Below are 27,172 nucleotides of genomic sequence, written 5' to 3' on the forward strand. Positions count from 1 at the left end.
ATTTGGCGAAACCATCAGATTCCTCCATCATCCAATACTATTGTGGATCTGAGCCGCTTGGCCCTCACTCCTCATAATTTCAGCCAAGACTCTGATCAAGCCTTTTTTAAAGTGATTAGTAGAAGAAAATTATCATCTACGAGGAACGTCGAACGAATGGTCCAATACTATTTGTCTTTTGTTTATTGGTTTTTTCTGTCTACGCTTATTCATAAGAAAAATTTTATAAGAACGCGAGCCAAAAAATTGGTCAAAAGTTAAGAACAAGCTGAGGCTGTGCCAAGGGCCATGGATCATATTACAGATTAAGGGGGCTTGAAAGTTTTAGGGGGGCTGAACATGCCAAAAACAAAGGGCAAGACGTTTGTCGAATGGTTTTAGCATATTTCAGAAGTTATTTGGGGGCTAAAGTCCCCGTAGCCCCCTTCCGTGGAATGCAATTTAAAATAACGTTTTATCCTATCTCAAAAATGAGCATTTTTAGCCATGTGCAGGTGCTTTTTCGGTGAATATTTAAATGTGTCGGCAAATGGTTGTCCCACAATTTGTTGGCAAAATGGGCCTGAACACCTCGCTAAAGCGAGAAAGTTGGTAATCGCACTGCTTACACCCTATCAACTGGAGAAAAAATAAAGAACAATCCAGCCTCAGATTTTGGAAAAAGTTAAGAACAGTCAGCCTGAACTTGAATTTACTAGTCCTCATAATAAGAGAGTGAATATTTTAAAATCACTTTTTCTTTTCAACTTCAAATCAGACCTGCCATCCTGAACATCCTGACATTTCCGAAAAAGTTGAAGAGATTTTTGGGACTTCAAAAATCCCAATTTTTGCCTTGAGGACCTTTGATATTTTTGAGTTTTTAAATAGGTTTTTAGGATTTTTCAGGGATTCTTGGGATTTTTATGGGCTTTCATGCATGTTATTATTTCAGTAAGGCAGATAAAATCCAAAAAACTCCCATTTCCTAGATATCATGTTGCATAATAGGAACTAACAGAGACGGCGCCAAGAAATTGAACCTGGGAGAGGGGGGCTAAGAATCAAGCTAATTTACATAGGAGGACCAAGAAGTTGGGTCCGACGAAGAAGATGATTTTTGAAATTAAGCTTCTAGAATGGCTTAATATGCATATCCCAAACTCAAATTTAACAAATAACTATACCGCTCCCAATTCGACGATTCTCAGAAAACATTGATTATTGATTTTTAGAAAAGATTGAGGGGGATGGGGGTGGATTCATGGGTGGGGAAAGAAAGAAAGAGTGACCTTTGGTTCAGAGGGCACATCGATGTGAATAACAAGAAGCTGTTGTATTCGTTTTATCGAGAAAATGTTACTTCCTGAACAGAAATGTGCATCTTCTGTGTCTCGAGTGTTTTCAGTTGGCCATGTTTACACATCCAAAATGCAGACATTGTAAATCAACAATGCAGACATTGCAGAAATTTCCTAATTTCATCTCCTGAATTGTTGAAAATAAAAGACAAATGATAGAAACCTGCCTTAATATGTTAGTAAATAGATCGAATAAAATCAAGCAGTATATAAACAAATTGTTCTCTTTTTATTTCATACTCTATTTACAAAAATAATAAAAAAGACGGTGAAAAATTCTTATATCTGAAAAAGTAGGGGGGGGGCTATGTCAAAGTAGGGGTGCAGTTCTATAATGCTAGGAAGGGGGCTGTGAAGAAAAATCCACACCCACACCCATTATACTTATACTTGTATTTGTGTAAAAGATTCTCTGTTGGGTTATGAAATCACTCAAAACAATTCACCGACTCTTAAAGGCTAATAGAAAATGCTCATTCATGTAAAATAAATGGCATGCTAAAGGGTTGATTCACCATTCCAAGTTAAGAACTCACCTAACCAAATATACACCTGAGTTGCCCTTGCTAAGGAGGGCTGAGACCCCAAATCTCTCTTAATTTTAGCAAGGGGCAGAGTCCCAAAACCACGCCAACAAAATGAGAACACAAGTAGTAGCTATGAGTCATGATTTTGCAATTAAAATATTCTTACAATCAAATTACAAAATCGAATAAGTCCAAATATTGAAGGAACCATTTCTGCTACTAAATGCTTCGCCTTTATTTTGGCAATTCACCTTTACTGCTAGTATGTATGAAAACTGACAAGTGTTATTCTAATAAAAAACATCATATGGAAAGCAATAAACTACCATCCAACTAAGTTTCGAGATATTGCAAAGAAAATTCTTCTAAAGACCCCATCAGATAATATAAGTTTTTCATTTATTCATAAAACAAAACCTGATGTACTTATGGAAAAGTGAATGACACGGAAATTATTTTGAATAATATATCTCACCCGACTTAGCAGATTTTGCTCATTCAGAAGTGCTTCGTTGTGTTTTTCAGGGTATGCGGTTAGAATTAAAAATTTCTGAAAATAGATTTCTTTATGACATAACACACTCTAGGGCGACCGAATGGCGTCCACTGCAAGGCATGCGATGGTTTAGGAATGGGTTTCCTTGTTGATTTATAAAATTTTGATCGTTTTTGTGAAATATATTACATATTTTTCGATAAACTAACGAAATTTTATAATTTATTTGTAATGTTTAGGAACTTTTAAAAAATTTGGGAGATTTAGGGATTCTTGAGATTTTTTAAAATGGAAGGATTTTTTAAGATTTGTTGGGAATTTTTCAAAGGATGGACGAGATTTTTTGGAGTGATTTACCCCTGGAGATTTTATCCATAATCTAGTAAAACTTAAAATGGCCAATAAAAATTTTGACTATGTATTTTTGGGGTTAGTGTTTGTTAAACATCTTCTTAATAGTATGGGTGTCGTGTATCGTAAGTATTTCAAGAAGGAGGGACACAAGACACCATGCACACGCAAAATGATAAATACTGTATCATTTCTTTTTTCTGAAAATCTATGTGTATGACTATGTGTATGTTTGGACTGGGAAACCGAAATGTTCTGCTTCGAATTGTCTTTTTAACAATTTCATTGTTGTTGTGAAGTTTTGTAGTTGATTTGTTTATAATTTATAACTACCTTATATAGCTTCAACTTCAACTTCAACATTTTGTTATCAGTATATTTTAAATAATTACAAGTGATACGATAATGCTAAGATAAACGACTAAACGATTAAAGAGCATACATGAAAAAGTATTCTACTACATGAAATTGTCAGTAAAGATAAAATGAAATACTGAAGGACACGTAGAAATAACTCAGAAGAGCTTTTCAAAGATACTGAAAATAGCTAGATGTAATAAGGTTTGTTTACTCTAGTAGAATTTGAATTAAAATCAAATGAACAATAAGAAAATCAATAATATAGAATGGAGAACGTTCAAGTCTATTTATTTTTTGCTTTGTTGTTTTAGCCTCTGTATGGGAAAGAGGTTGGGCAAAATAATAATCGTTTCCTTCTTGCTGAAGGAATTGTTTACGAAGTTCACATGACCTAGCCGAAAGCTGGAAATATAGTGTTAGTTAAAGCTTGCTCCAAAATGAGCAGGAAACGGATAAATCCGAGGATGGATCCCTTAACATTGAGTGGATGCAGTGAACGGCATCACCACAGATTCTCCTGTCACCATAATAGTGGTGACTTTTTGCTTCCCAGAGAAGAAAATGAAGGCTTTGCCCCAAGATCAACAAGCCCCAGCACGAACGATGAAGCCAGTCATATTCAAGCGGGCGAAGAAGTCTTGAGAAGAAAGCTGAGTTGGTATTTTATGAACCCTTACCAGAAATACAAACTTAAAGGTCGAAAACCATGGAAACTGGTGCTGCAGTTCTTCAAAATAGTATTAATTACTTTTCAAGCAACATGGTTCGCAATGGATTTGCAATCTGTCGTGACCTTCGACGCAGACAATTTGGCAGCATTTCGGCATATTTTTATCAAAGACTATCCCGGAGGATTAAGCTATGTGCCAGTTTTTACGAAACCAGAGCTATACGACCGCATGCATTATGTTTGGCGGCAGTACCATAACTTCACCCAGGTGACCGTGGGTACTTACGATCTCCCTCTACCAGAAAAAGACAGAAGAATAAACCTGTGCATTTACCGATTAATTCCAAATAGAAGTACAGATTATGATGAGGATGACAGCAACAGATCCTGCCACAACTTAACTCCACCATCAGGAATTGATGCAGACAATGTGACAGAGTTTGTTGTGAAGAATAGAATTCCCAAGAGTTTTGAGTTTGTGACAAAAGTTGTAATGAAATTTAGTATGAAAACGAAAAATACAAAGCATAATGTCGCTGAAAGCCAAGCAGACTGTTACACTTACAATATAATTGCTTCATTCAACAATGATGATTATGATGGGAAAATGCAGTTCAGGCTTTACTATGAACAGTCATTTAAACCTTGTGATACCAACCCTACTTCCATGTCCTATGCTAAACTTGGAGTTGAAATTTTTGTCATAATCCTCTGCATTATGTCTTTGACACTTTGCCTCAGATCCTTTATGAGGCACCTTAAACTAAGCAGAGAGACAATAAAGTTTTTTGTTGAGTTCCGGCATGAAAAGCTCACACTTTCTGACAAGATGAATTTCTTGAATTTTTGGATTCTGCTTATAATTCTTAGCGACATTTTAGTGATTTGTGGAACAATAATCAAGATAGTGATTGATTTTGCTGATGTGGCGATGTATGATGCATGTGCATTGCTGCTTGGAATTGCAGTTCTGTTTTCTTGGGTTGGTATTTTGCGCTACCTTGGCTTTTTGAAAGGCTATAATACACTCCTGATTACACTAAAGGTTGCATTTCCACAAGTTTGCAGATTTCTAGTGTGTGCTGCAATTATCTACTTTGGATTTACCTTCTGTGGATGGGTTGTCTTTGGCCCTTATCATGAAAAGTTCAAAGACATCATCACAACCTCAGAGTGTTTATACTCACTTGTTAATGGTGATGATATGTTCAACACATTCAAACTTATGAATGACAGGGACTATACTTTGTGGATCTTCAGCAAGGTTTACCTCTATTTGTTTATTTCTTTATTCATTTTTGTTGTCCTGAGTTTGTTTATTGGTATTATTGGTGACACATATGAAAGAATTAAAGACTACGGACATCCTCCTAAAACTAGAATTCAGTTATTTATGGAAGGCCTAGAGTATCATGAGCCAGACTCAAGTGATAGTGGAAGTGAATCTGGAACGGAGGCCAATGAAAGACGACCTTTGCTATAGACGCTGTCTAAAAATACTATTCTTTCTATAATTTGGATTTTGTGTTGAATAATTCAACTTAGCTTTGCGTAGTTTCAGAGACCAATTTTTATGATTGATAAGATTATTTTATAGAGTCAGAACTGGAATGAGTCAATACCAGTAATTAAATTTGTTCCATGAAAATCTAATTGATGTTCTATTTTACCAATTGTCGGCAATAATGCTGTTTTACTAAATTCAGTTCAGTTCATTTAATTTCAAAATTCCACAACATGCAATTAAATAGCAAGTTAACAACAACAAATATTAATAACATACAATATAAATATGTCATAATTTGAGAAATAAAAAAAAAATAATACAAAGAGAAAAGTGCTGGTGGTCAGCTTTGGTTGGAAATCAGAAGCAATTCAAGACAGTATTCTTCTAATGTATTCATCACCCAACAATCAAGCAAAACAAATATATAAGATAAACATTTTATGTCGTTAAAAAGGTGAAAAAATTCAGGGATCAACTTTATGTCATAATAACTGTTAGGCTTTTGATATTTTGATTTTGATATTTTTTGGTTGTCAATAATACAGTTCTAATGTATCACAAAAAAATGTTTAGGTTTTACCATTTTCTTTCACAATTAGCACTTACTTTAGTTTTTTGTACTCCAGTTTGAGTAGTTCTTATTTGGTAATAATGGAGTGGGTTAGGGGGCATAGGAACTTGCTAATTTGGCTTCCCATAATTTAGAGAGATATTGAAGGTGCTATAATTGAAATAAGGTCCTGTTAGTCTAATAGCAAACTTTTTCAGCAAATATACTGGTTATATATCTTTAGAATGAAATAACACTCAATGGCAAATCTGGGAAATCCTTGGCAAAAACAGTTTATTTGATATTTTCTTCGTCTGGATACATAGGGAGGATAGTTTGAAGCTAATCATTGACCATTTCAACAGTAGCCACGACACAATTAAATTTGCCAGTGAACATTCCACAGAATCTATAAGTTTCTTGGATGTCACGATAAAGGTAGGAGAGGGGGGAGTCCTTACAACATACTTATTTTGTATGCCAACTGATACCCATTCGCTCTTACTAAAGAAGTCTCAGATGATTGCCAGTTTAAGGAACATGTAGGTAAACTCGCTGGGGGGCTTAGGGATAGGGGGTATGAAGAGTCTCTTGTTAATCAACAAATAGATAGGGTACAATCTTCTTTCCGTTTTGGCCGTGTCCTTGCGACTCCCTGATTATCGCAGTAGCATCATTGTCAAAGTACCTCGATCCAAAATTGATATTATGAAAATAACTCCCTTGCTCTGGAACCTATAACCCTAGTCTATGAATAGCACAAGGGGATTTTTTCCAGCGTCTTTTTACAACCTATCTTTTTCAGCGTATCTAATTTATGCTGGTATCGCGATCTAAAAGTTAGATTGTAACAATTACTGCTTTGAAAATTGGAACCTAGTACCCCAGTCTATAAATAGCACGGGGGGGGTATTATTCAGCGTCTATTCACACCCTATCTTTTTTAGCGTATCAAACTGCCTATCTCTATCAAGTTCCATACTGGTATCACGTTTCATACAATTGGTAACTTCTTATCTTCTTACAGCCCTCACTATGGCTAAATTGACTATGAAATCTTAATGCGTCACTCGCCCTAGGCTCTTTTAGCACGACCTACAGTCTAAAAATCCCCAGAAATCCTTATTTATGGGCCCCAAATGAAAAAACTAAATTTTTGAAAATAGGTGATGAATAGTGAACGAGAATCAACAATAAAAAATATTTTCATTTTTTCATTTCAGTGGCACTTTGATGGCCCAATGAAATAAGCAAGAAGTTTCGAAGCTAACCTGTGTTTGTTAGTTCCAAAGGCTTAGTTTGTTAGTTACATCCCATTTACCTCTGTTTTACCATAACTACCGGCCTTTATTGCAAACTCCAAATTTTGGATGCGTCGTTCAATAAAGGGCGCCGTTTATCTGAGGGTGGCGTTCAATGCAAAATGCAAAGTTTTTCAAATGAAAATTGCGATGAAAAAAGATAAAAACAGACTTTAAACAGTGGTTTCTTTTCCAAAAACACGCAATAAACACGATTGTGTGAACAATTTTAAAAGTTCACAAAAAATGTCTTTACGTTATGGAAATGTCTAAGAATGTCAACACCCCTATCTCCCGCCAGAGTCCTCGTCTCTATGACATAAAAACTTTCATAGCTTTCGAAAAGTGGTGCGTTTTCTTATGAACATAGAGGCATTCCATAGAGGGCGGCGTTTTTTCCAAATGGTTGGCTGAAGGTGCGGCGTTCAGTAGAGGGTGGCGTTTATCAGGGGGCGGCGTTCATTAGAGGAAACATGGTAATGCATTTTCTTATATGTCTAGATTTGCCAGTGAATAATTTTTGTGTTGTGCTACACAAGCACGTATTTAATGCAATGAATTTTAGCTTCAATTCAGAAATAGTGCAAAGATCTGTATTAACACGAAGAAAATAACGTATCAATTTTCTATCATTTTTCTAACCTACTAGTCATATTTGCATCTTTTCATCGCAATTTAAGTTTTTGCTACTGGAGGCTTTTTAGCACAAAGTAAATTTACCATAAGATATAGAGACATGAAGCCTTTAACTGCAAGAGTAGGCATAACATCACATTATAGATCATAACAGCATGTTATCTTAAGCTTAATAGCAAAAGCATTGAAGCATGATTTCACAACCATACATAAAAACTGATTGATACATTAAACACGATGATACAACATCTAAATACTCAACAAAATTCCACAAAATTCCACACAATCTTAACAGCTGCTTATTCACATCGATACTAACTAGATCCAACTGTGCTGTGTTTGAATTATACATATGATTTAATAAAACTCAATCACAGGTTTCAAAACTATTTAAATTGAAAAAGATAAAAAAGCGACAGTTATTGCAAAATTAAAAATTAAATTAAAAAAAAGTTGAAAAATTTGAAGTCTTGGAAGTGGTGATCATGAAATCCAAGGAAAACATTGAAGCAGTGTGTGTTGTCAAATTTGAAAACACTGCATTTATATGGATGAAATTCATCAAGAAGTCATCTATATAGCATTCTGAAATAAAAAAATTATCAAGTTAGTTTATGGAAACAATTTAAAGGACAACATTGTGATCATCAATTTCTATGTAACACATTGTACAATTTCTCAAAATTTCTCAAAAGGTATACAGCCCATAATGATTATCAATAGCTGCCAAAAAAATGCCAGGAATGGAAATACTTTTCTTGACTTCTTTTTGCTGGATATTAGAACATTTTCTTGTGTGCATGCGCCTATATAGAGTTGTCAAGTACCCTCTTCCAAGCAAATCAAGCCAATGGAGGGGCATCATTCTAAGGAAAGTTATGTTAAACAACTAAGTTAAAGTTTAGGGAAAGGTTTATGTTCTCTTTACTACTGAAATCAACAATCAATAACACCAGGCTGACAATATGTAATGCATCTTGAACATTTTAGCAGTACAAGTTCAAACTATAATTTCATTAGTTACGTGACCATGTGCTAGAGCAAATGTCTACAGCCAAAAGGCTCAAACCTTTTGCAGTTTCAGCTTGCCTGTCACATATTGGTAACAACTGAAACAAAGACTCTTTGGACAAACCTTTGTTTCTCAGCTCCTTAGCTCCTTATTAGCTCATCTCCATCTTCAATTCCCTCATCCTCCTGAACACGAAATGGAGCATGTTGGAAACCTCTCCTACGATCTGCAAGGCAGAAATGGCTTTAAACAGCACAGTCTGGCTAATCTTAGAATCACAACTTTGCATATTTTTATATCTTAATAAACTGTATTTTATAGCACAGCACTGGTGCAAGAGTGTGAAATTACTATGAACTGAACAGTGATTAAAACTTAGCTTCAATTTCCTATTAGACCAATTTTCTAACATAGAACTCACTTTGGCTACTTAACAACCATTTAGGTCTGAATAGCCCTTTAGCAAAAACGGGGTCAGAGAAGCCTGTGCCTAGAATCTGTTGACAAATTAGTCTGCGTGCAGGCTAATTCAGAGGTAATCACTTGCAATCAGAAATTTAATCTGCCATCTATAGCACATATGAAAACTCAATTTCCTTCTGCTATCAGCATTATAGAATATCCATTTCCAGATAGGAAATGTAGAATCTAGTTTTATGGAAAAAAATTGAAACCTGGAGAAAAGAAAGTTGGCAGATTTTCTGCATTTTATAGAATAAAAACTTGAAAAATTCAGAAACATACCATCCTGTTTCCTCTTTCTTGTGTCTTTATATTTTTTATGACTCCAGATTGCTAGTTTTACCAGAGCACAAAGCAGGGGAAAATATGCCAAGGCATATGCAGTGTTCTGCAAGGCCAAGCGCTCAGTGTACACTCCATTCAAGCCAAGATTGATGATGGCAATGATAGCAATGTTTGCCAGCAGCAAAGAGTCATAGAGATTCATGCCTTGGTTGCGATATGGCTTAAAGTAAACAAACACAAGCAATACAACAACACAGAGTATTGCAAATATTGTGTCTTGAAGCGCTCCTGATGGAACATAAATGTAAATAATCAGCAAGACTAATCTATTAAAAAAGTAAAAAACAGGAAAGAAATCACAAAATAGCAGTTGATGGTATGGTTCATTGAATGTATCAATGATGCCAATAAATCTGACAAAACGAGGCAATCTGACCAGAGCAAAGGAGAACATGATCAAAAAAGGAAACAAAATAACAATAAAGACAGCAACAACAAGTGCAATTATTGCAAATGGAATGTGCTCTCCACTGAAGAAAGGAGTTGATGCTGCTCTGTAGACAACCCATTGACCTCGTATTTTTACAGGGTGAAGGAGATCAAGAGTTATGCGAGTAAAGTCAGAGTATGCTATAACACTTATGAAAACAAATGATTTGAAAACAGTTCCTCTGTTTAGAAAGCATTCATTTCCAAACCTGTATGATAGCCTTATCATTATGAAAGTGAATAAGAGCATGTATGAGGGAATGATGTAGTTTAGAAAAGTTTTTTCTAGATCATTCATTGAATTCCAAAGGCAAACTCCCTCACCGAAACCACCAGAGCCTGATAGAGTGGAAAATCCAATAATCATTTTGATGAAAATGTCAAGATTTGTATTGCCATGAAGACATAAGGGAAGGATCTGATATGAGTATAAGAAAGCATTGAGAGATGTGGCATATGTGTCAACATTGAGTACAATGATAATTATCATTGCAACTGTTATGACCAAAAAAACGAGGAGAAGCCAGAAAAGACCATAATCATCAGGGCATGGTTTACAGATTTCTGCTCCAAAAACAACACTGTAGCCTTTTTTGCAGTCTGCACATAATGGAGAGCTGTTATTGCGACCTTTGGTACATTGATTTCTTTTGTCAAACTTTTTATCAATGACATTTCCTTTCTCTTTTGAAATGTCACAGTAATTGTCTGGGCATATGTGAGATGCAAAATCAGTGTCTTTACACTCCTTTGATTTGAGCGGGTCTCCCCATCTCCCTTTAAGAATATATACATCTGCACTTGAGTCGCATTTGGTTACACCAAGTTTCATATCAAATTTCTGAGAGATGCACTGGCACACTTGGCTATCTTTATGAAAGTAATATCCAAGTGGACAGCTTTTCAGTTTCAAGCCATGTATTGTTCTTGACACAGACCGCCCAATTGTAGTTTCGATCAGAACTGAATATTTTTGTGAAGGACTTCCAGTAAATTTGATTCCGTCTATAGTGTTTCGTGCTAAAAACATTCTTTGGCCATCAATTTTAACAGAGCCAGGTATTTCAGGATGAACAGTTACCCTAATGTTACCATAAATACTGTTGTAATTCTCATCTTCAAGAACAACATTTGGTTTAAAGGTCAGTCCTGGGTATGCGTTCCATTCTTCATGATTTATATTGGCTATCTTTATAGGGCTAGTTACAACTGTAGTCCTTCCATCTTTGTATTTTCCATCAATATAATGAAAAACCTTCCATTTTAAAGCACTGTTATTATATGGTAGCTCATCATTCCGTCTGCACATGGCCAATGTATCAGCATAAACATTATCTCCTGATGCAGCTGGGGCGACATTACCAACAAAGGAAGTTGATGTGTTAGAATTGTCAGGGTCAAAAATGTCGTAATTATCCGTACCAAAGAAAATGAAACAGCTGTGGGTTTTCAATTCTGTTGAATTCATTGGAACTTCTGAAGAAACTGGCATTTCTACATAAATTGCACCTCCTCTTTTTGTTGCAGTATTGTTTTCAAACCTCATACTAGAATTTGGATTCATGCGCAAAACTGAATCACCAAAAAATGCAACAGCACCACCCTCTTGCCCAGTATTGTTTTGGAACAAAAGCTCTCCTTTATTCACAGCATAACTTGATTCAAACATTAAAGCTGTGAATTCATTTCCTTCAAAGCTATTTGGACCTATAAATATGACAGTACTGGAATAACTGTACAAGGCAGCTTCACCTCTATCTTGGCCAATGTTGGAATTTTGTGTCTGGTGTGATATGGTGCAATTTTGCATGCTTAATTGACACAAGACTAACATTATAGCTCCAGCTTTATCTGCTTTATTAGACACAAATGAACAGTTTTGAAAATCAATTTTTTCTTTTCTTTTACCAGCCCCTTCAGTGCGATATTCAGAAAAACCACCACCAACCAAAGCATAATTGTTCTGGAAGTGTGTATCAGCCAGCTGGACAGTTGTACCTCCATTAGACCAGGCTGAATTAATACCAACTCTCATCCCTCCACCAGCTAGTGTAGCAATATTTCCAACAAACAGAGAATGTTTCAAATTGACTCTGTTGCCCCCAGTTGTGTCATCAAGTTCTGCAAAAATGCCACCCCCAAAAAGGGCTTTGTTTTGGTGGAATTGGCTGTCGATTACAGTAAGTGAGTTGTTTCTTGAATTACCTCGAGAGAAGAAAGATATGCCACCACCTCTACCAAAAGAAACAAACTGTTTACAAGAAGACATAGACACTGTACTTTTTGTATGCTCAGCTGTGTTATTCATAAATTTACATTTGAAAAACAAATAGCTTCCATTTGAGTTCATGAAATTCTTGCTTTCTGGTTTGTTACACTTTGGCTTGAATTCAATATATACTCCGCCACCAGAGCTAAAACCTGCATTATGATGGCTAACGAGCGAGTTATTTGAAAACGTAACATAACTCATTGTAATATTGCCGACAACATCATAAAAAGCAGACCCATAGCCATGTGAACGATCGATGTTGACCCCAATCATGCTGAAGTCCTTTGTCTCTTCAACAAATAACGCCGTTGAAATGTTCCAGTATTTTGGTGTCTTTCCACGGAGGTCCATGTTTGTCGAAGGAAACTCTGCACCGCAGCTTGATATGGTAAGATACTGTATGCTTATCTTGCTGCTAAAACCAAAATAAAATCCCGCCTGAGAAGAATTGCACCGGACCACAGAAACAGGGTCACCCTCTATAGAAAAATTGTGCATGAACCTCTTTTCTATCACTGTCGATAAGTTATGGCTGCCATTTTCTATCACCAGCCTAGTGTTGTTGAGGTCTTCTTTTTTCATTGCGAACTCGATAGTTAGACATGAAATATTGCCGCTCCAGCACGCCACTTCGTCTTTTCCATTACGTGAAACAACAATCTTGCTTCCATCTCCATTAATACATTGATAACGTTGCACAAACACTGCTGTATAAATTGTGATAGCCAATATATAAATGCAAATGCTTTTCTTCGCCATTTTGATCTTCTAACTGGAGTTGTGATCTCGGTCTGTTCTCCGAATTACGGAACGAACGATTTCTCAGTAGTAACATTCACACGGATTCACATGACTTCCGCCTCTACGTCAACCTTGGATGCTCCTCCGCAGCAAGAAGCGAATGCTCAGGGGATTTTTCGTTACAATTATATGTCGTCTAATTTAGGCTACGTCCACTCTGCTCCATGTTCTTTCTCTCTGTTTTCGTTGATGAAAACGATTTTCGCGCACACTGATCCGTTTTCAAATGAATACCCTTTGAATACGGTAAATGTCCACGCTGCTCCAACAAAATCCCTGTTGGTAGCCTCATTTTTAAACAGAGGCTTTAAATCAGGTTTATAAGAAATGTAAGCCGCTCCTGATTAGAATGATTAGAAGGTACTCAATAGGTTCCCTGACTCCCAAATTCCCGCTACGTTTTAAGCACGATTACCGATTCCCGACCATTGATTTCCGAATCCTGTCGTAATCGATTGGCGAATCCCGCTCACAAAACTTTCCCGCTTCCAAAAAATGACGATTCCCACCACCCCAAAAATACATTAGGCACCAGTGGTGGAATCTTTACAATCCGCCAAAAAGAGGCCTGTTTTTACAAAAAGGACCCTATTTGAAAAATATAACACTTGCTTTTCGATGTCCCATTACGAATAATGAACATCTTGGATTACATTAAAATTAAAAGGTTGATTGTAGCGTCATAGCATGTGATTGTAAAAGGGATCGTGCTGAACCTAAAAAAATGCTTAACTTTTGCAAGGTTAAAAGGAATGTGGGGTTTTAAATATTATGGAAAATTCTTGAATTTTTATTTTTCATAGACTCAGTCACAGTTAATCTATACGGCATAAGGTAAACGGTCCACTGTGAGCTGTAGAGTTCCCTTAGATCTTTACCAGTGGCGAGGGTCGAACTTAAGTACAGTAAACGTTTTTGACACGATATTTGGTTTTCTCTCCCTAAAAACCAAACTATTTACGGAATCAGATTAAACTATACATCATTCAATGCACAGGAACATGGCGATTCCAACCATATGAAAATAATTGGCAAATATGGTAAAATAATACTTTCCAGGCAAATTTATTGTTTAAATGAGTGTACCACCTTCAAAAGCTATTTTGTACCCTTGCGTTTGAGATATCAAAATCTTACTTATATCAGCAAAAAGCGCAGATCCTAAGCACCTAAGCTACCAAAAAATGTCTCAGATTTTTCAAATTCCTCCTCCCCTTTAAACTGTACCCTGTCAAAAATTGGCAAACAATTTTTCTTCCCTCTCATAACTGTATTTGGCTATAAAAGACGGACCAGAGCAAATACAAAATTTTGAGACAAATTTTGCTTACCCGACATCTGTCCTGTTTATACTCACTCGAACCTTTGCTTCCCCACTTAAAAATGAGTTTCCATTACTGGTTTAAACCTATAACACCTTTCCTTATCGAAATCTTATGTAAAGATTGGGCGAGAGCTGATGTAATTCGATAGTTTCACACAGTGTGGTCATGAAAATTTTCAAAAAACGACACCCAAAGTTTCAAAAATTTTGAATATGTGCAGTGACAAAAACTCCTTAAAATAAACCCTGTTGTGTACTTGAACCAGAAAATAGATATAAGAAGTCCAACCAACAACAATATCGTCCAGCATGGGATCAACAAAAACGCCTAGAAGTATTTCTTTCTCACCTTCTACACTCGGGGGGGGGGGGGGGGGGGGTAAACTATGCCAAATTTTGGACGGAGACGTACCATTTTGGTTAAAATTTTGGACCCATAATTCCGCAATTGTCTGAAAAAATGTTACCCCTAATTCCGCAAACATGATGAAAACTATACCCATTCTGCAGAGCAAATAGAATTTTTAAAGCACATAAAAAATCATCAACCAAATTCTGCATGTTCCATGCCCCAAAATTTCAATATTACACATATTTCATACGTTTATTTTTAACTGGACATTGATTTTGTTAATGTTTAATGTCCCTCCTAATAATTTTGCAATATTTCCCCAAAATTTAACCCATAATTCTGCATGGTTCTTCAAATAGTACCCATAGTTCTGCACAAATTTCAAAAACTGATGCCAATAATTCAGCACTTTTAAAAAAAATACCCCTAAATAATGGCACGTCCGCGTACTTTCAAACATGTTAAGGTACCCCCCCCCCCCCCCCGAGCCTCTACATTATCACCAAAAACTTCAAGCAAGGGCGGGATGGCGGGGAGGCTTGCAGGCTTGAGCCTCCCCACCTAAAAATAAAGATACACTAATTTCCTCAAAGTGAATTTGAGAATCATAACTATAGTAGATTGCATGCTGCAATATAATTCTATAATAACGATAAATCATAAATGTAAGTAGATTGTACCAATAAAAAATTGATTTAATGAATAAACGACGTTTCGAGCATAGCCCGTTAGCTTGAACCTCTAAGTTCTCTATAATGGCAAAATTTAAACCACCCCCCACCCCAACATTTCGAAACCATTTGCTTCAGGTCTTTCAGTTTGATCTGTTCAAAACTGGCTGATATACGGTCAGTAGAAGTGACGTTCACTAATTAATTGATAACTGTAGTTTTTGCTCTTAGTTTATTCATAGAATTTGGAACCAGCACCAAAATGACGTGATGACAAAATGATATCACGTTTTTTATATAATATAGAGCACAAAATGATGTCATATTACATGATGAAAATTCATGACAACATGATAACAATTCAAATATTTTAAAATAATTATTTCATGACGGTCAAACACCAACAGCCACAACATTTTGTTGTGATAAAATGGCGGACTAACTTTGGAGCAGGGAGATTCATCTTTCAAAATGCCTAAATACACATTGTTGCTCTAAAGTATCGCATTTCAACAATGAGATGATGCTTGGCGATATAGGGGAAACTCAGAAACAACCATTTTGATTAAAAGGTTGCAATTTGATCTTAGGTTGCAATCAAGCAAAAAATGTATAGAGCATTATTTAATTACGACGGTCAGCAAGGAGACCGGACGTTGACATTTAAATCTGGAGATGAATTTAATCTTATTGACCAAATCAACGAACATTGGTGGCAAATGCAGTCTTCAACTGGGGAAATCGGATTAGTACCATCAACTTACCTTGCAATTAATAAGGTTAGTTTCGTTTACGTCTAGCAGAAGATAGGCCTGTTTATGTGTGGGCAGTTCGTTTTGGCTATGTCACTGGATGCTGGATGACCGTAAGAAGTTTGGGGCTAGGGAAGGAACCAAGGAGGTCCAGGGTAAGGCAAGGGCAGTGAGAGAGCGTGACCTGGTGATGTGTTTCCCCATGCAATAACCTGCCATTATTTGTAGCTGTTAGTGTTTGCCAGTCTGGAAAGCTTGCATATGCTTCAACTATGATGGATTTGTTGCACTGGCACCTGACCCACAATTTTAATCAAGTCATGTATAGGGTCACGTCCAGTGGCGGACTGGCTACCCTTTGACCCACCGGGAAAAGCAAGCAACAGGGCGCCAATAGGTGTCAAAGTTGCTTATCTTTGGGGCTTGTAAAACAAGCCCAGAAAAATTTTGTCATACTTCATCCTTAAAATTCTTTGCAATTGAAACAACCTATTTAGAATATCGGAACAATTGGCATTGGCATGAGGAAGACTCTCTGTCAAATTGACTGTGTTTGAAACGTCTTCACGGCTGTTCAAATTTGTAGGTATCAAGTGACGTATTGTCCCTCAATTTAATGTATCAAATGAAGATATCAAATGATAGATTTTGAAAGTTGGGCTAAAACTCAAAGCCCGTTTTCAGTTAGCGAGACACTCCCTTACAAGATTTTATAAAGAAAGCAGCTTCTCTGGCCTAGGAGACGAGATTATTTTCAATTAAACTCGATCTCAAAATCTTTGAAAATTTGATGAAATATATGACTTTGTTCTCATCAAACGGTAGCATAAAATTTTTTGAAAGTTTTGGAGCATATCATTGAGAAATGTGAAGGGGTGCCACATCACCTGCTAGCCTAATGACTATGTTGCTCCATGCTCCTGCCTCCACGCTACAGTTACATATCATTTACAAAAGATATGATTCCAGTTCATCAGCGAGCGGAATTATGATCAGGTATTGAACATGTGCTCAAAACCGTAGACTTGTCTGAAAGATATCTGATAAGATATCTTGGACAAATAGGCACCGCGGAGCGTTGAGGAAAGTGGGGGGTCTAAAAAAAGTGGGGGGTGGGCTAAAACCGTATAAAAAGAGGCTTTTCTGGTAGTTTGATACCTAAAATTTGGCATTTTTTGCAAAAAGTGGGCTAAAGCTCCCCCAGCCCCCCCTGCTCCGTGGTGCCTGACAAATGGATTTTAAGAGATCTTGCTGCCATCCTCTTTTTGCAAATTGATGATTTTGCAGATTAATAGGCTCCCTCTCTATGAGAAACTGTGCATAGAAATGGTAAAAAGAAAAAAATTTTCTTGGGAAAAGGCACAGTTCCTTTCCGGGACAAAAATTTGAAGAAAGATTGGAAAACCTTTAATAGCTAGTTGTAAACTTGAAATCAGTTTTTTCATGAGGGTATCAATCCTCAACAACTTCTGTATAAATTTTTTAAAAAATGGTCAAGATTTTTGACTTAGTTAGTGATAATTTCTTTTGGTGCAAAACTCCTGGTTTTGACGTACAAAAAACAGGATCAGCCATAAGTCAAAAAACTAATATGGTTAGTCAGAAGTCATTGGTTTCACAAAATTATTAGTCATTAGTCAGTTGGCAAATAGTCTGCTAGTTAGCTTGTGAAAATCCCTACTACCCTCTCAACAGAAATAGAATTAATTCAAATATTGTGCACTTGCTTGAAAAAATTGCAAGCTAACCAAAATTACAAGACGTTTTATACGACAAGGAGTTTCAGACAAAAAAGCTTCTAGTATGTTTAAAATATTTTCTTTTTTCAAAGTCATTTCCAAAGCAAAATATGTTCTTTACAAGGTTTTCAGAAAATCTGGCAGAATTTGCAGATTGGGAAACTTTGCAATCAATCTTAATATTGCTCAACTTAAAGGTGAAGCTAAACTTTTTATGCAAACGATAAACTTTTTACTTTGAACAATAGATGATTGTAATCAGTTTTAGTTCTCTGCGAAGATTAGTTGCCTTTTGAAAGTTTTCATGTTTTTGAAAAAAATAACTTGGGGCAGAGGGCGCACCGGGAAATTTCCCGGTGTCCCGTGGGGCCAGTCCGCTTCTGGTCACGTCGCCCTGATTGAATATACCTAGATACAAATTAATTTTTTTCTATTTCGTGTAGACTTGTCTACATAAAACTTGGCAAGGACAAAATTCTTCAGGCTCTTCAGATATATATTTCAAAAGATCAGGTAATTGGTTTTACAAAGTTTTTTGAAAAAGCCACGAGACTTCTTAGCTATCTTGACGGCATAAATTTCTGGTGTTGCCCTGATTGGGTATGTTTTTCATATGTAAATATTACCACGCACAAATAAAAATAGAAGTGAAATAAGTGATTAAACACTTGGAAACACCTTCTTGCATGTTTCATTGTATTTTTTAGCCGCCGATCTGGCGCATGCAAGATTGTAACTTTTGCAAGAGTCAAGACAAGGGGAAAATTTACAGCTCTGACAAAGTGCGATATTTTAGCCAAAAATTGTATTCAAAATGTATCAAATTTGCTCTGGAGTATTTTTGTTTAAAGATATTTGACAAATTGAAATTTACAGGTTTCTTTTTGAAAATAAATGCGAAACAACTACCGAACTAAAACAGCCATCTGGAGAACATTTTACATCATTAACAATACAAATTTCAAAAAGAGTATGATGTCAGAAGGCATGCAGACGAAATTTTCAAAATGAACTTGTCTGCGCAAGAAACAAAGGTTCCAATGTGGGTCAGCATCAGCATGCTGCAACCTGTGAGCATAGACATTTAAGTGGAGAACAACAACATGCACATAAACATGACTGAAGTATAATAGGGTCACTTCGCCCTGATTGAGTATGTACCAAAAGCATGCAGATGGAAAATTTGAATGCACAGCTATGCATAGCCAAAATCATACATGTTTTCCAAACAGAAATATTTGTGTTGAAATCATTTGCTTTTTAAAGTAGTAAAAATGTGATTTAAATTTCCACCTCTTGCTAAAGGTCACAAAGTCATTTACCACTTCAGACAGTTGAGTTGTTAAGGGTACCTGTAAATCAAAAGCTATCTTTCTGAATTTTCCAACCAGGTGTCTCATTGCTCAAAATGATAAGCTGAATGGACATCTGCTTATTAGATTATTTAATATGATTGTCTCTTATAGTTAAGGTAAGAAAAAATTGTTCCCAGGTTGTAATAAAGTAGGACACTGTAACATGTCAACTACTCAAAATAGACAGCTTGTATGAGGCTGAAATTTGGCATGCTTGAAGAACATAGATTGATGTATTCATTTGTGAAATATTTTGTTGTAGACCCTATGGGGGCCTCTAAAACAGGCAATTCAACTTTCATGTAAGAAATATCAATTTTCATGCACAAGTATGCAAAAGCAAAGGTTGTATACAATGCTTTCATTAAATAATTATTTTAAGGGGGCTGAGAGAAGTATGAAGTATCTGTTTCTGCCTATTCAATACTTCGTTATGAAGGAGATAGTTTGCCAAGTACCATGAGGCCACAGCCTGATACTTCCAATGGTCGTTGAACAAGTAATCTATCGTGGAAGTGAAGATTAAAAAGTCTTTTGTAGCACATTGGCTTTCATTTTACTTAAAACAAACATCTTATAGATTCCATCATTAATGATTTGTATGTCATAGGTACCTAGGCTTTACTGCCATCCAGTAGTTGTTGAAGGAAAATTTATTTAATAAATAAAATTACAAACAACAGCCCAGGATAGCTCATCGCCAAAATGTTGTTGATGACAAGTCAGTTAAAGCAAATGAAAACTTGGCAAAGATTTCTTCTGAAATTTCCCAGCTGCCACTGTAAACAAACTATGAGCAAAATGGATTTAAAGACTCAGACATCTATTATGTTGAATGTCAATGATTAAATCTGCATCCAAGCTGAAATCAGTCACATGCTGTGTTCTTACCAAGTTTTCATCATTTTACCTTGATCATGAATTCCTGGACAGACAAACTTAACTCGTATACATATATTTAACTATCTTATGTAACAAAAGTGATAAATAATTTGCAAAAGCTACAAAACAGAACTGTTCGCCTTGGTACAAACAGCAGTTTTTACACAACCAGCCAACCGCTCATCCAAAAACCTGGGTGGAAGAGTATAAAGAGCTAATTGAAACTGAACCCAAATGTTTGTTAAGAGTTTCAACGAACTCACTCCTCAATACCTACGCAATTTGTTCACGAAAAGCTCACAATATGCCACATATAGTTTGCATAATGCTTTAATTGACCTTTGGTTGCCAAAATAAAACACTACAACGGGTGAGAAGTATTTTTCTTTCATAGGTGTGCAAATTTGAAACAGCCTTTCAGCCAACTGCAAACAAGCAAACTTCTCGAGGGATTTTTAAAAGTCTTAATTAAAGAATTTTACATCTTTTTGTTTTGTAATATCAAGCTAATTGCTCTACTTTATTTTACGTTCTATTATAAACACTGTTTTTATTGTAAATAAAAAACTTTTATTCATAAAATTGTAATTGAGTATGTAATGTAGATGGAGGACCCTTGAAACCAGCTTCTCTGCTGAAGGGCCATCCTTTCTAAAAATTTTAAAATAAAATGAAATGAAATTAAAACTTGTTAACTTTGCCAGTAATTTTAAGCTCCATTTGTGCATTATTTTAGGCATGTTACTTGGTTTTTAAACTTGTGCTTTTGTTGCAGACAGTAAAGAGTGAAATAATTGAATCAATTGAAAGAGCTATTGACCTAATTCATAAGAGTGCAGCCAAAAGAGGTGGACCGTTAACTGCTGAAGAAAGGAAAAGTCTACAGTAAGAATTTTGCTTTGAACTTTGAATAGGAAATAACAAAAAGCTTATTTATTTAAAGTATAGTCAGTGGTATAGACGTATTATTTGCCTTTAAAATATTTTTATAGACTGGTTTTCTTACCTTTTGGTCCTTTTCTGTAGTTTCATTTTCAGCGAATGTTTTTGCAGAATTGGTTTTTGAGAATAATTCAAGTTAAGAGAATGATTATTTCATTCGTACACTCTCATACTTGTTAATCAGTAATTAAGATGAAGTTCCACTGAAAAGAAAAAACAAGCAGAAAAAATTTAGGTGAACTTTGCAATAATTTAAAGTAGCTTGTATGCAACTGTTTTTCCAAGAGTTCCTAGATTGTAGTTAATGATTTTGATCAATTTCAGAAAGCTGATATCTCATCGGCAGAATGTTGTTGATGACAAGTCAGTCGATGGAAATGAAAACTCTGCAAAGAGTTCTTCTGAAATTTCCCAGCTGCCAGTGCAGACGAACTATGAGAAAAATGGATTCAAAGATCCAAACACCTCTCCTGTAAAGCAAGAAAGTAAAGATAAGATAGGTGAAGAACAGTATGTCTTCATGGACCTTCCAGATCAACCAAAAAGACAGGCACCAAACCCTCCAAGATTGATTTCAGGAAGAACACAATCAAAGTCCCTTAGAGATAGAAGAAAAGCTCCAGAGCCACCATCTTTGTCCCGTTCATCATCAGGTGCTTAACTCCCACCCATCATTCATAAAAATAGCTAGATATTTTTGCATTTGATGCACTTTTTCTCCTACACACAAAAAACAAAACATATTAGGCATGCAATGATGTGATCTTGTATCAGTGATGACTCTTAGTTTGACAGAGGTGTCCAATGGTTGCTGGGGAACGTTTCCATGTGCAGTTTCCTTCTTTTGAAATATGCATCTTTTGCAACTGTTAACTTATGTTTTGTAAGTATGTCATTTGAAAATCATTTGCAGAGACTGGGAAGAACAACAAAGAATTACAAAACAGCATAACTCTTGGATATAATAAAGGTCCTATTATGGAAAAATGCAGCAAAGATCATGTATCTTCATTGACCGTGCCAAACGGACTTGGTATGAACATAGCTTCAAAGGTCATGGGAAGGTATAGGCTAATGCTTTAATAAATATTTTATGCTATTTTTGTTCTTTCATCTTTTATTGCAGATGCATGCTTTTCTCATTTTTTGCAGCCTATTTCACCTCATGATAATACTTTTTGTTACCACGTTTCCTTTCTTTTATCTTTAATAGGTTTAACTTGGACAAGAAAAAATCCCAAAAAGTTGTCACCTGCGTTCTTGAAGGTATTATGGAAGGGGTTCCTGCTTTATCTGAATTATTGCAGAAAGTTGTGGGAGATTTGCCACAGTTTCCAGTGGTAAGTTAGATGAAATCCTTTCTTCAATAGAATTCCAATATTGTCTGTATCATGACATAGCCACTGCTAATATTCTAGCTAGAGGCCAATTGCCCCTCCAACTCCAGGGATTTTCCATCAATTTAAAAATAGGCTATTTTCTTCCTATTTATACAAAAAATGCTTGCCCCTGCAGCTAATTTTTAAAAAAAAATTCCATTAATGAGGATAAAATCTGGGAGCTACAGTTGAATTGAAAATCGATTAATAGAAGGTTTAGATTTGACAGAATCGATTTTTTAAAGCCATGATTGCCAAGGAAGCAAAATCTTTAAGGTATAATTAAGGGATGAATTTTCACAAAAGCTTGTGGAATATGTTCCTGCTTTTTGGTGCCATTTATTAAGAAGGAAACTATAAATACTTTGATCATGATTCCGAAACTACATATGGCTTCGTTATCAGACTGATGTACCTTAATGCTCATGGCTCCGAACTACAGCATCATTACCAGATTTAGGTGAATATATTACGAAAACACTGATAGAATCGTATTATTTTGAACTATTTAAGTGCTATTTCAACTATTTTCATCTACTTTTACACTGCATGCTACAGTTGAGCCTTTTCTTGGTGGTCTCTGGCAGATATTCTATTTCCCTAATATGATCAGCTAATTGCAAAAACTTTATTTAAATTCTGCTCCTCTCTTTGTCTAATGCCTTAATTGTGAACAAATGAAATACCAGCCTAATATTCTTGAGTCTGATTCTTGAATCTGATATACCAGTTTGATTCTTGAGTCTATTGATAATGAAAATGGGAATGCTCTTGCAGGAAGATATAGTCTTTGGCCCTGAAGATGAACTCCGTGTTATTCTTGAAGATCTTTCAAAGCGAAAAGATGACTCCCAACAAAGAAGCTGGGCATTGCATGAGGATTATCATATCATCGAAAAATTGCTTACCAAACTGCTTAAGCTGTTGGTATGGCGCTTGTTTTTCTACTCGCATTAAAATGTTATCACGTATATATTCTTTAACAGTTTTTTTAGAATTTTTTTTTTGAAATCTACCATAATCGAAATATTTTGTTGGCAATTTTGTAAGATTTATCAACCGATGGTACTGAAAAATCAAATTTTGGTAATTCAGCCGATCAAGGAAACTTTACGACCCAGATTTAATAATCATAACATCTATCTGTTAAACAATCCTGGAATACCAATTTCCTGTCTCATGCTTTGTCTTATCCTAATAACACCCTAAACTTTCCTCTGTTGATTTTTTAAGATAATTTTCAGTTTATTGTTGTTTTGCATGCTCTTCGCTTTATTTTGTTAATATTCTGCCTTATATAAGATTTATTTGTTTCCTGCATCGTTTTTCTGCCTGCGTAAAATCTAATGAGGTTTTGCTAGACAGACTTCATGCCATTGTGATCGTTCATCGATTTTTCAGGCAGGGATGGATAAAGCTGTATCGTCCAAGCTTCTTTGTGAAGATGACTACCATTTTCTAAATGATTTGGTTGTTTATTATCAGATGGTAATTCACTTCTTTCTTTCCAAGTCGATTTTTAATTGTTTAATGTGATTATTTATTATTATTTGATATCAATGGAGCACTTTTGCATTGCACCAGTATTTGTACCATTTTATGTTTATATTGTAAGAAATCAATTATTAAGGGATGTTTATGTAAAATTGCACACATTGTTATTCTTTATTTCTTGAGCTAGAAAACTATTAAGAATAATCATGTTCTATTTACATCTAACATATTACGTAAAATATAACATAAAATAGATAAAATATCATGTTTAGCACATACAATTTACAAAATACGTTGGCAAAAAGCCCGGTATTCCAGACTTAACAAAAACCTGTATTATAGGTCTCTGACTGAAAGTAAATTTTCAAGCATTGGCTTGTTAAAAATCATTGAACATAGGTTCTTTTTAAATATGATTTTTCGTTATAAAGGTTTCCAGATTCCTTTAGCAGAACAAACAAGCATTTTGAAATAGATTATTTCCAGCTATGACTACCAGCAGACTTTCCATTCTCTATCGCAGGAACCTCGACCTGGTCTTCGCGTTTTACTTATTCAAACCTTTGGTTGTTGTTGTGAACTCGGCTATGATTTTGTTACTCAGTTGCTATGCACGGTGTTACCAACGGAACTGGCAAGAGAACTAATGGAAGTTAAAGGTCAGTGTGCTTTAAACGTTGATTTCGTAATCTTCTCAACTTAGACTTTTCTGGTACACCTTTAGGTATTCCTTTGTGTGTTCCTTTGGGTTTTAGATACTCATCGCTTTGATTTTAAGGCTTACCAGACTAGAATGCTGCTGCTTTTATAGATTTCGAGTTTACGTCCTTAAAGTATATCATAATTTTTACAGATGTCATCTCATTGGCTGTAATGTTGATTGTGAGCAAAACAATTGGGTTACTTAAACCTTTCCCTTAAATAGTTGTAATTTTCTTAAAGACCTCTCTGATTCGGCAGTAAAGACCTCTAACGACCTCTAAAGTAAAAATTGTCAGTTCTTCTTGCCATGCCTTATTTTGAAATGAACCATCAGTGAAATTTGTCATAAGGCTATTTTCATTAACTAACATTTTTTTATGAATTTTGATCCCTTTTTAACAAGGCTTTTTGGCATTTCAAAAGTTAGTGCCACAAATTTATTACCTCTGTATGCTATGCATTACGTTCAAACTGTGTATCATAAACGCATCCAATATAACCATAGTAATGATAGTGTAACATATTATAATTTTGGTTCAGCTAATGTTATATATTGATGATGAGTTTTAGCTAATGTTATAGACAGTGTGCTATTAAAGAGAGACTTCAAGAGACATTGCTTTATTTGGATATTGGTATGGCTCTATTTTATGTTCGTATTATGTGATTTAATTTTTCAAAATGTATTTGTTCTAGATATTACAAGCTTCCTCAACATTGCTCTTCTTCTAACTATGCTGTTTTCTACTGGCGAGGCCATTCCTTTACACCAATATGGTAAGTCGAATTTTCTCCAAAGTTTCTTTTATGCTTAGATGGATTTGGTCTTTACTGAAAATTTTGTTTTTGTTTGACCAAGTAGCTTAGGACTGTTTTAAAATTTTATAGAGAGTAGGGAGAATCACATTTCAACCCTGCCAATGAAAGACTTGTTTACACAATTGACATATTTGTTCATTGAATTTATTGATACAATTTCTAACTTGTTGAAGAATAGAGTTTCACTTGCTAATGACCAGGAGTGTTGCATGCTGGATGGCTATGAAAGAAAAGTGATTCTGGGTTCTGTATCGTCTTTTACCCTATCAAATTTGACCTGGTTTTTCACCCAAGTGCCTAGAAGACAGAACAGAAAATCGATCGAGAGACCCATTTAGCATATGTAGCCTAGGTTTCAGATAAGTGCTTCGATGCAAAGACACAGGCCTTTGGTAGTTTTTCTTATCGGGGAAGGGGGGCTTCTTAGTGAACTTTTCTTGTATAAATGTGCAATAGTCTTTGCTCATTAACAATTCATTAAATCTTTAAGAATCTAGAGCTCGACACACCTTGGGAAATTATAGCAAGACATTCCTGGCTCCAAAATTGTGTAATTAGCTCCTCCCAGTCCCCTCCAATGATATTAATGTGCTTTTAATTGCCCACCATTTGAATATCTTTATTTGTTTTCCTAACAGCACAATTTAACGAGGAATTCCTGGAATTTGTGTTCGACTGCGTAGAGCGACCCCATCTTGATGATAAATACGATCAAATACCGTACAGTCTTGTATCCGTCTTGCTGTCCTTCAACCAGCACATGAAAGGTAAAGACACCTTTATGCCACAATGTCATAAGAACCTTTTATTTTAAAATTCTTTTTACTTTAGCAAATGCAGCAAAATTCAATACACGCTCCATTTTTGGCATGTCTTTTTCAGTAATTAAGATTTCTGTTTAGGTAAGATACAATTTATTATTTTCGGTTGGTTTTAATAACTATCTTCGTTGAGGTTTATATTTAGCAATATCGTAATATGGTATATCAATTTTTTTAAAATTGGATACGTTGATTGATAAGCATTAAGTTTATGCAGAATTATTTAACGTTTATTAAATTTGGCTGTGCTCTCTGAGTATTTATCTTCTTTGATTTTTCCATTTTTCAGATCCATCAGAAAACAGAGTTCTGAAAGTTATTTCTTGTCGAACAGACCTCAAAGTATTTTCCGAAAAACTTCTATTACTGGTGAACAGAGAAGGTAAGTTGATCAAGTATGGAGAACTGAAATTATTCCACTAATCCTTCTTACTTTACAATCTCCTTTCCATTTTGACATTTTTGGCGGAATTTGAATTTGTATTTCATTTATAAAACATCTATATAAGAACTGATTTTTCGCCAGGCTATTATTCAATGTTTTGTTTTCAAGATCTGTTCTCTTCAGGGCCTTTCAGGATCATGGACACGGTCATGCTGAATTACTGCTTCCTGTTTAAACTTTGTTGTTGATGATAGATGTTTCTAGGAAATTCTCACATTTTGGGGGCTGAAGAAGTTTTCTTTCTTTATTCTTCCGCAATGCTGCGTTATGTATTCATCTCTCTTTTGCCCTGTCGCTTCTATGCAATAATTTTAAAACTCATCTCGCCAGCACCTTGTGAGTTTGATGTAACCTAACAAAATATATTCAAAAGCTGATTGGTCATTGGCTAATGCTGCTTTTTTGTCAGTTGGAAAACAGACTTAACTTTTTCCGT

At 35.5% G+C, this 27,172-nt stretch overlaps 3 protein-coding genes across 9 annotated transcripts in view; 2 read left to right on the forward strand and 1 right to left on the reverse strand.

The window, feature by feature from the left end:
- Positions 1-3,420: 3,420 nt before the first annotated feature.
- On the forward strand, positions 3,421-9,690 carry LOC135687280 (mucolipin-3-like). Its single transcript, XM_065203804.2, has one exon. The coding sequence runs from the start codon at positions 3,512-3,514 to the stop codon at positions 5,225-5,227; it is 1,716 nt and encodes a 571-aa protein (XP_065059876.2). The 5' UTR covers positions 3,421-3,511; the 3' UTR covers positions 5,228-9,690.
- On the reverse strand, positions 7,959-13,352 carry LOC135687279 (uncharacterized). Its single transcript, XM_065203803.2, has 3 exons — positions 9,495-13,352; positions 8,874-8,976; positions 7,959-8,323 (listed from the first exon to the last, which is right to left on the reverse strand). Exons 1-2 carry the CDS (start codon positions 13,015-13,017, stop codon positions 8,891-8,893), a joined length of 3,609 nt encoding a protein of 1,202 aa, XP_065059875.2. The 5' UTR covers positions 13,018-13,352; the 3' UTR covers positions 7,959-8,323; positions 8,874-8,890.
- A 2,461-nt stretch (positions 13,353-15,813) lies between these two features.
- The window catches only part of LOC135687650 (NCK-interacting protein with SH3 domain), an 82,386-nt gene continuing 71,027 nt past the window's right edge, over positions 15,814-27,172 (forward strand). For all 7 annotated transcript variants that reach the window (XM_089114654.1, XM_089114653.1, XM_089114652.1 and 4 more), the window contains exons 1-11: positions 15,814-16,185; positions 20,910-21,019; positions 21,401-21,729; positions 21,990-22,140; positions 22,290-22,416; positions 23,233-23,382; positions 23,857-23,943; positions 24,473-24,608; positions 25,348-25,428; positions 26,109-26,237; positions 26,581-26,673. In XM_089114654.1, the coding sequence (XP_088970780.1) occupies positions 16,015-16,185; positions 20,910-21,019; positions 21,401-21,729; positions 21,990-22,140; positions 22,290-22,416; positions 23,233-23,382; positions 23,857-23,943; positions 24,473-24,608; positions 25,348-25,428; positions 26,109-26,237; positions 26,581-26,673 (1,564 nt within the window). In that variant the 5' untranslated portion in view covers positions 15,814-16,014. The remainder of the gene's footprint in view (positions 16,186-20,909; positions 21,020-21,400; positions 21,730-21,989; positions 22,141-22,289; positions 22,417-23,232; positions 23,383-23,856; positions 23,944-24,472; positions 24,609-25,347; positions 25,429-26,108; positions 26,238-26,580; positions 26,674-27,172) is intronic.

This window comes from Rhopilema esculentum, chromosome 20, assembly GCF_057945365.1.
Source record: "Rhopilema esculentum isolate cy_ngs chromosome 20, ASM5794536v1, whole genome shotgun sequence".
In the NCBI taxonomy this organism is placed as follows: Eukaryota; Metazoa; Cnidaria; class Scyphozoa; order Rhizostomeae; family Rhizostomatidae; genus Rhopilema; species Rhopilema esculentum.

Excerpts from the sequence above, each read along its gene's own strand:
- LOC135687280 (XM_065203804.2), top strand. The coding sequence starts at position 3,512 with ATGAGCAGGAAACGGATAAATCCGAGGATGGATCCCTTAACATTGAGT.
- LOC135687279 (XM_065203803.2), bottom strand. The coding sequence starts at position 13,017 with ATGGCGAAGAAAAGCATTTGCATTTATATATTGGCTATCACAATTTAT. Across the intron at positions 8,977-9,494 it reads AAGAAAGAGGAAACAGGATG|ATCGTAGGAGAGGTTTCCAA; the intron begins GTATGTTTCTGA and ends TCTGCCTTGCAG.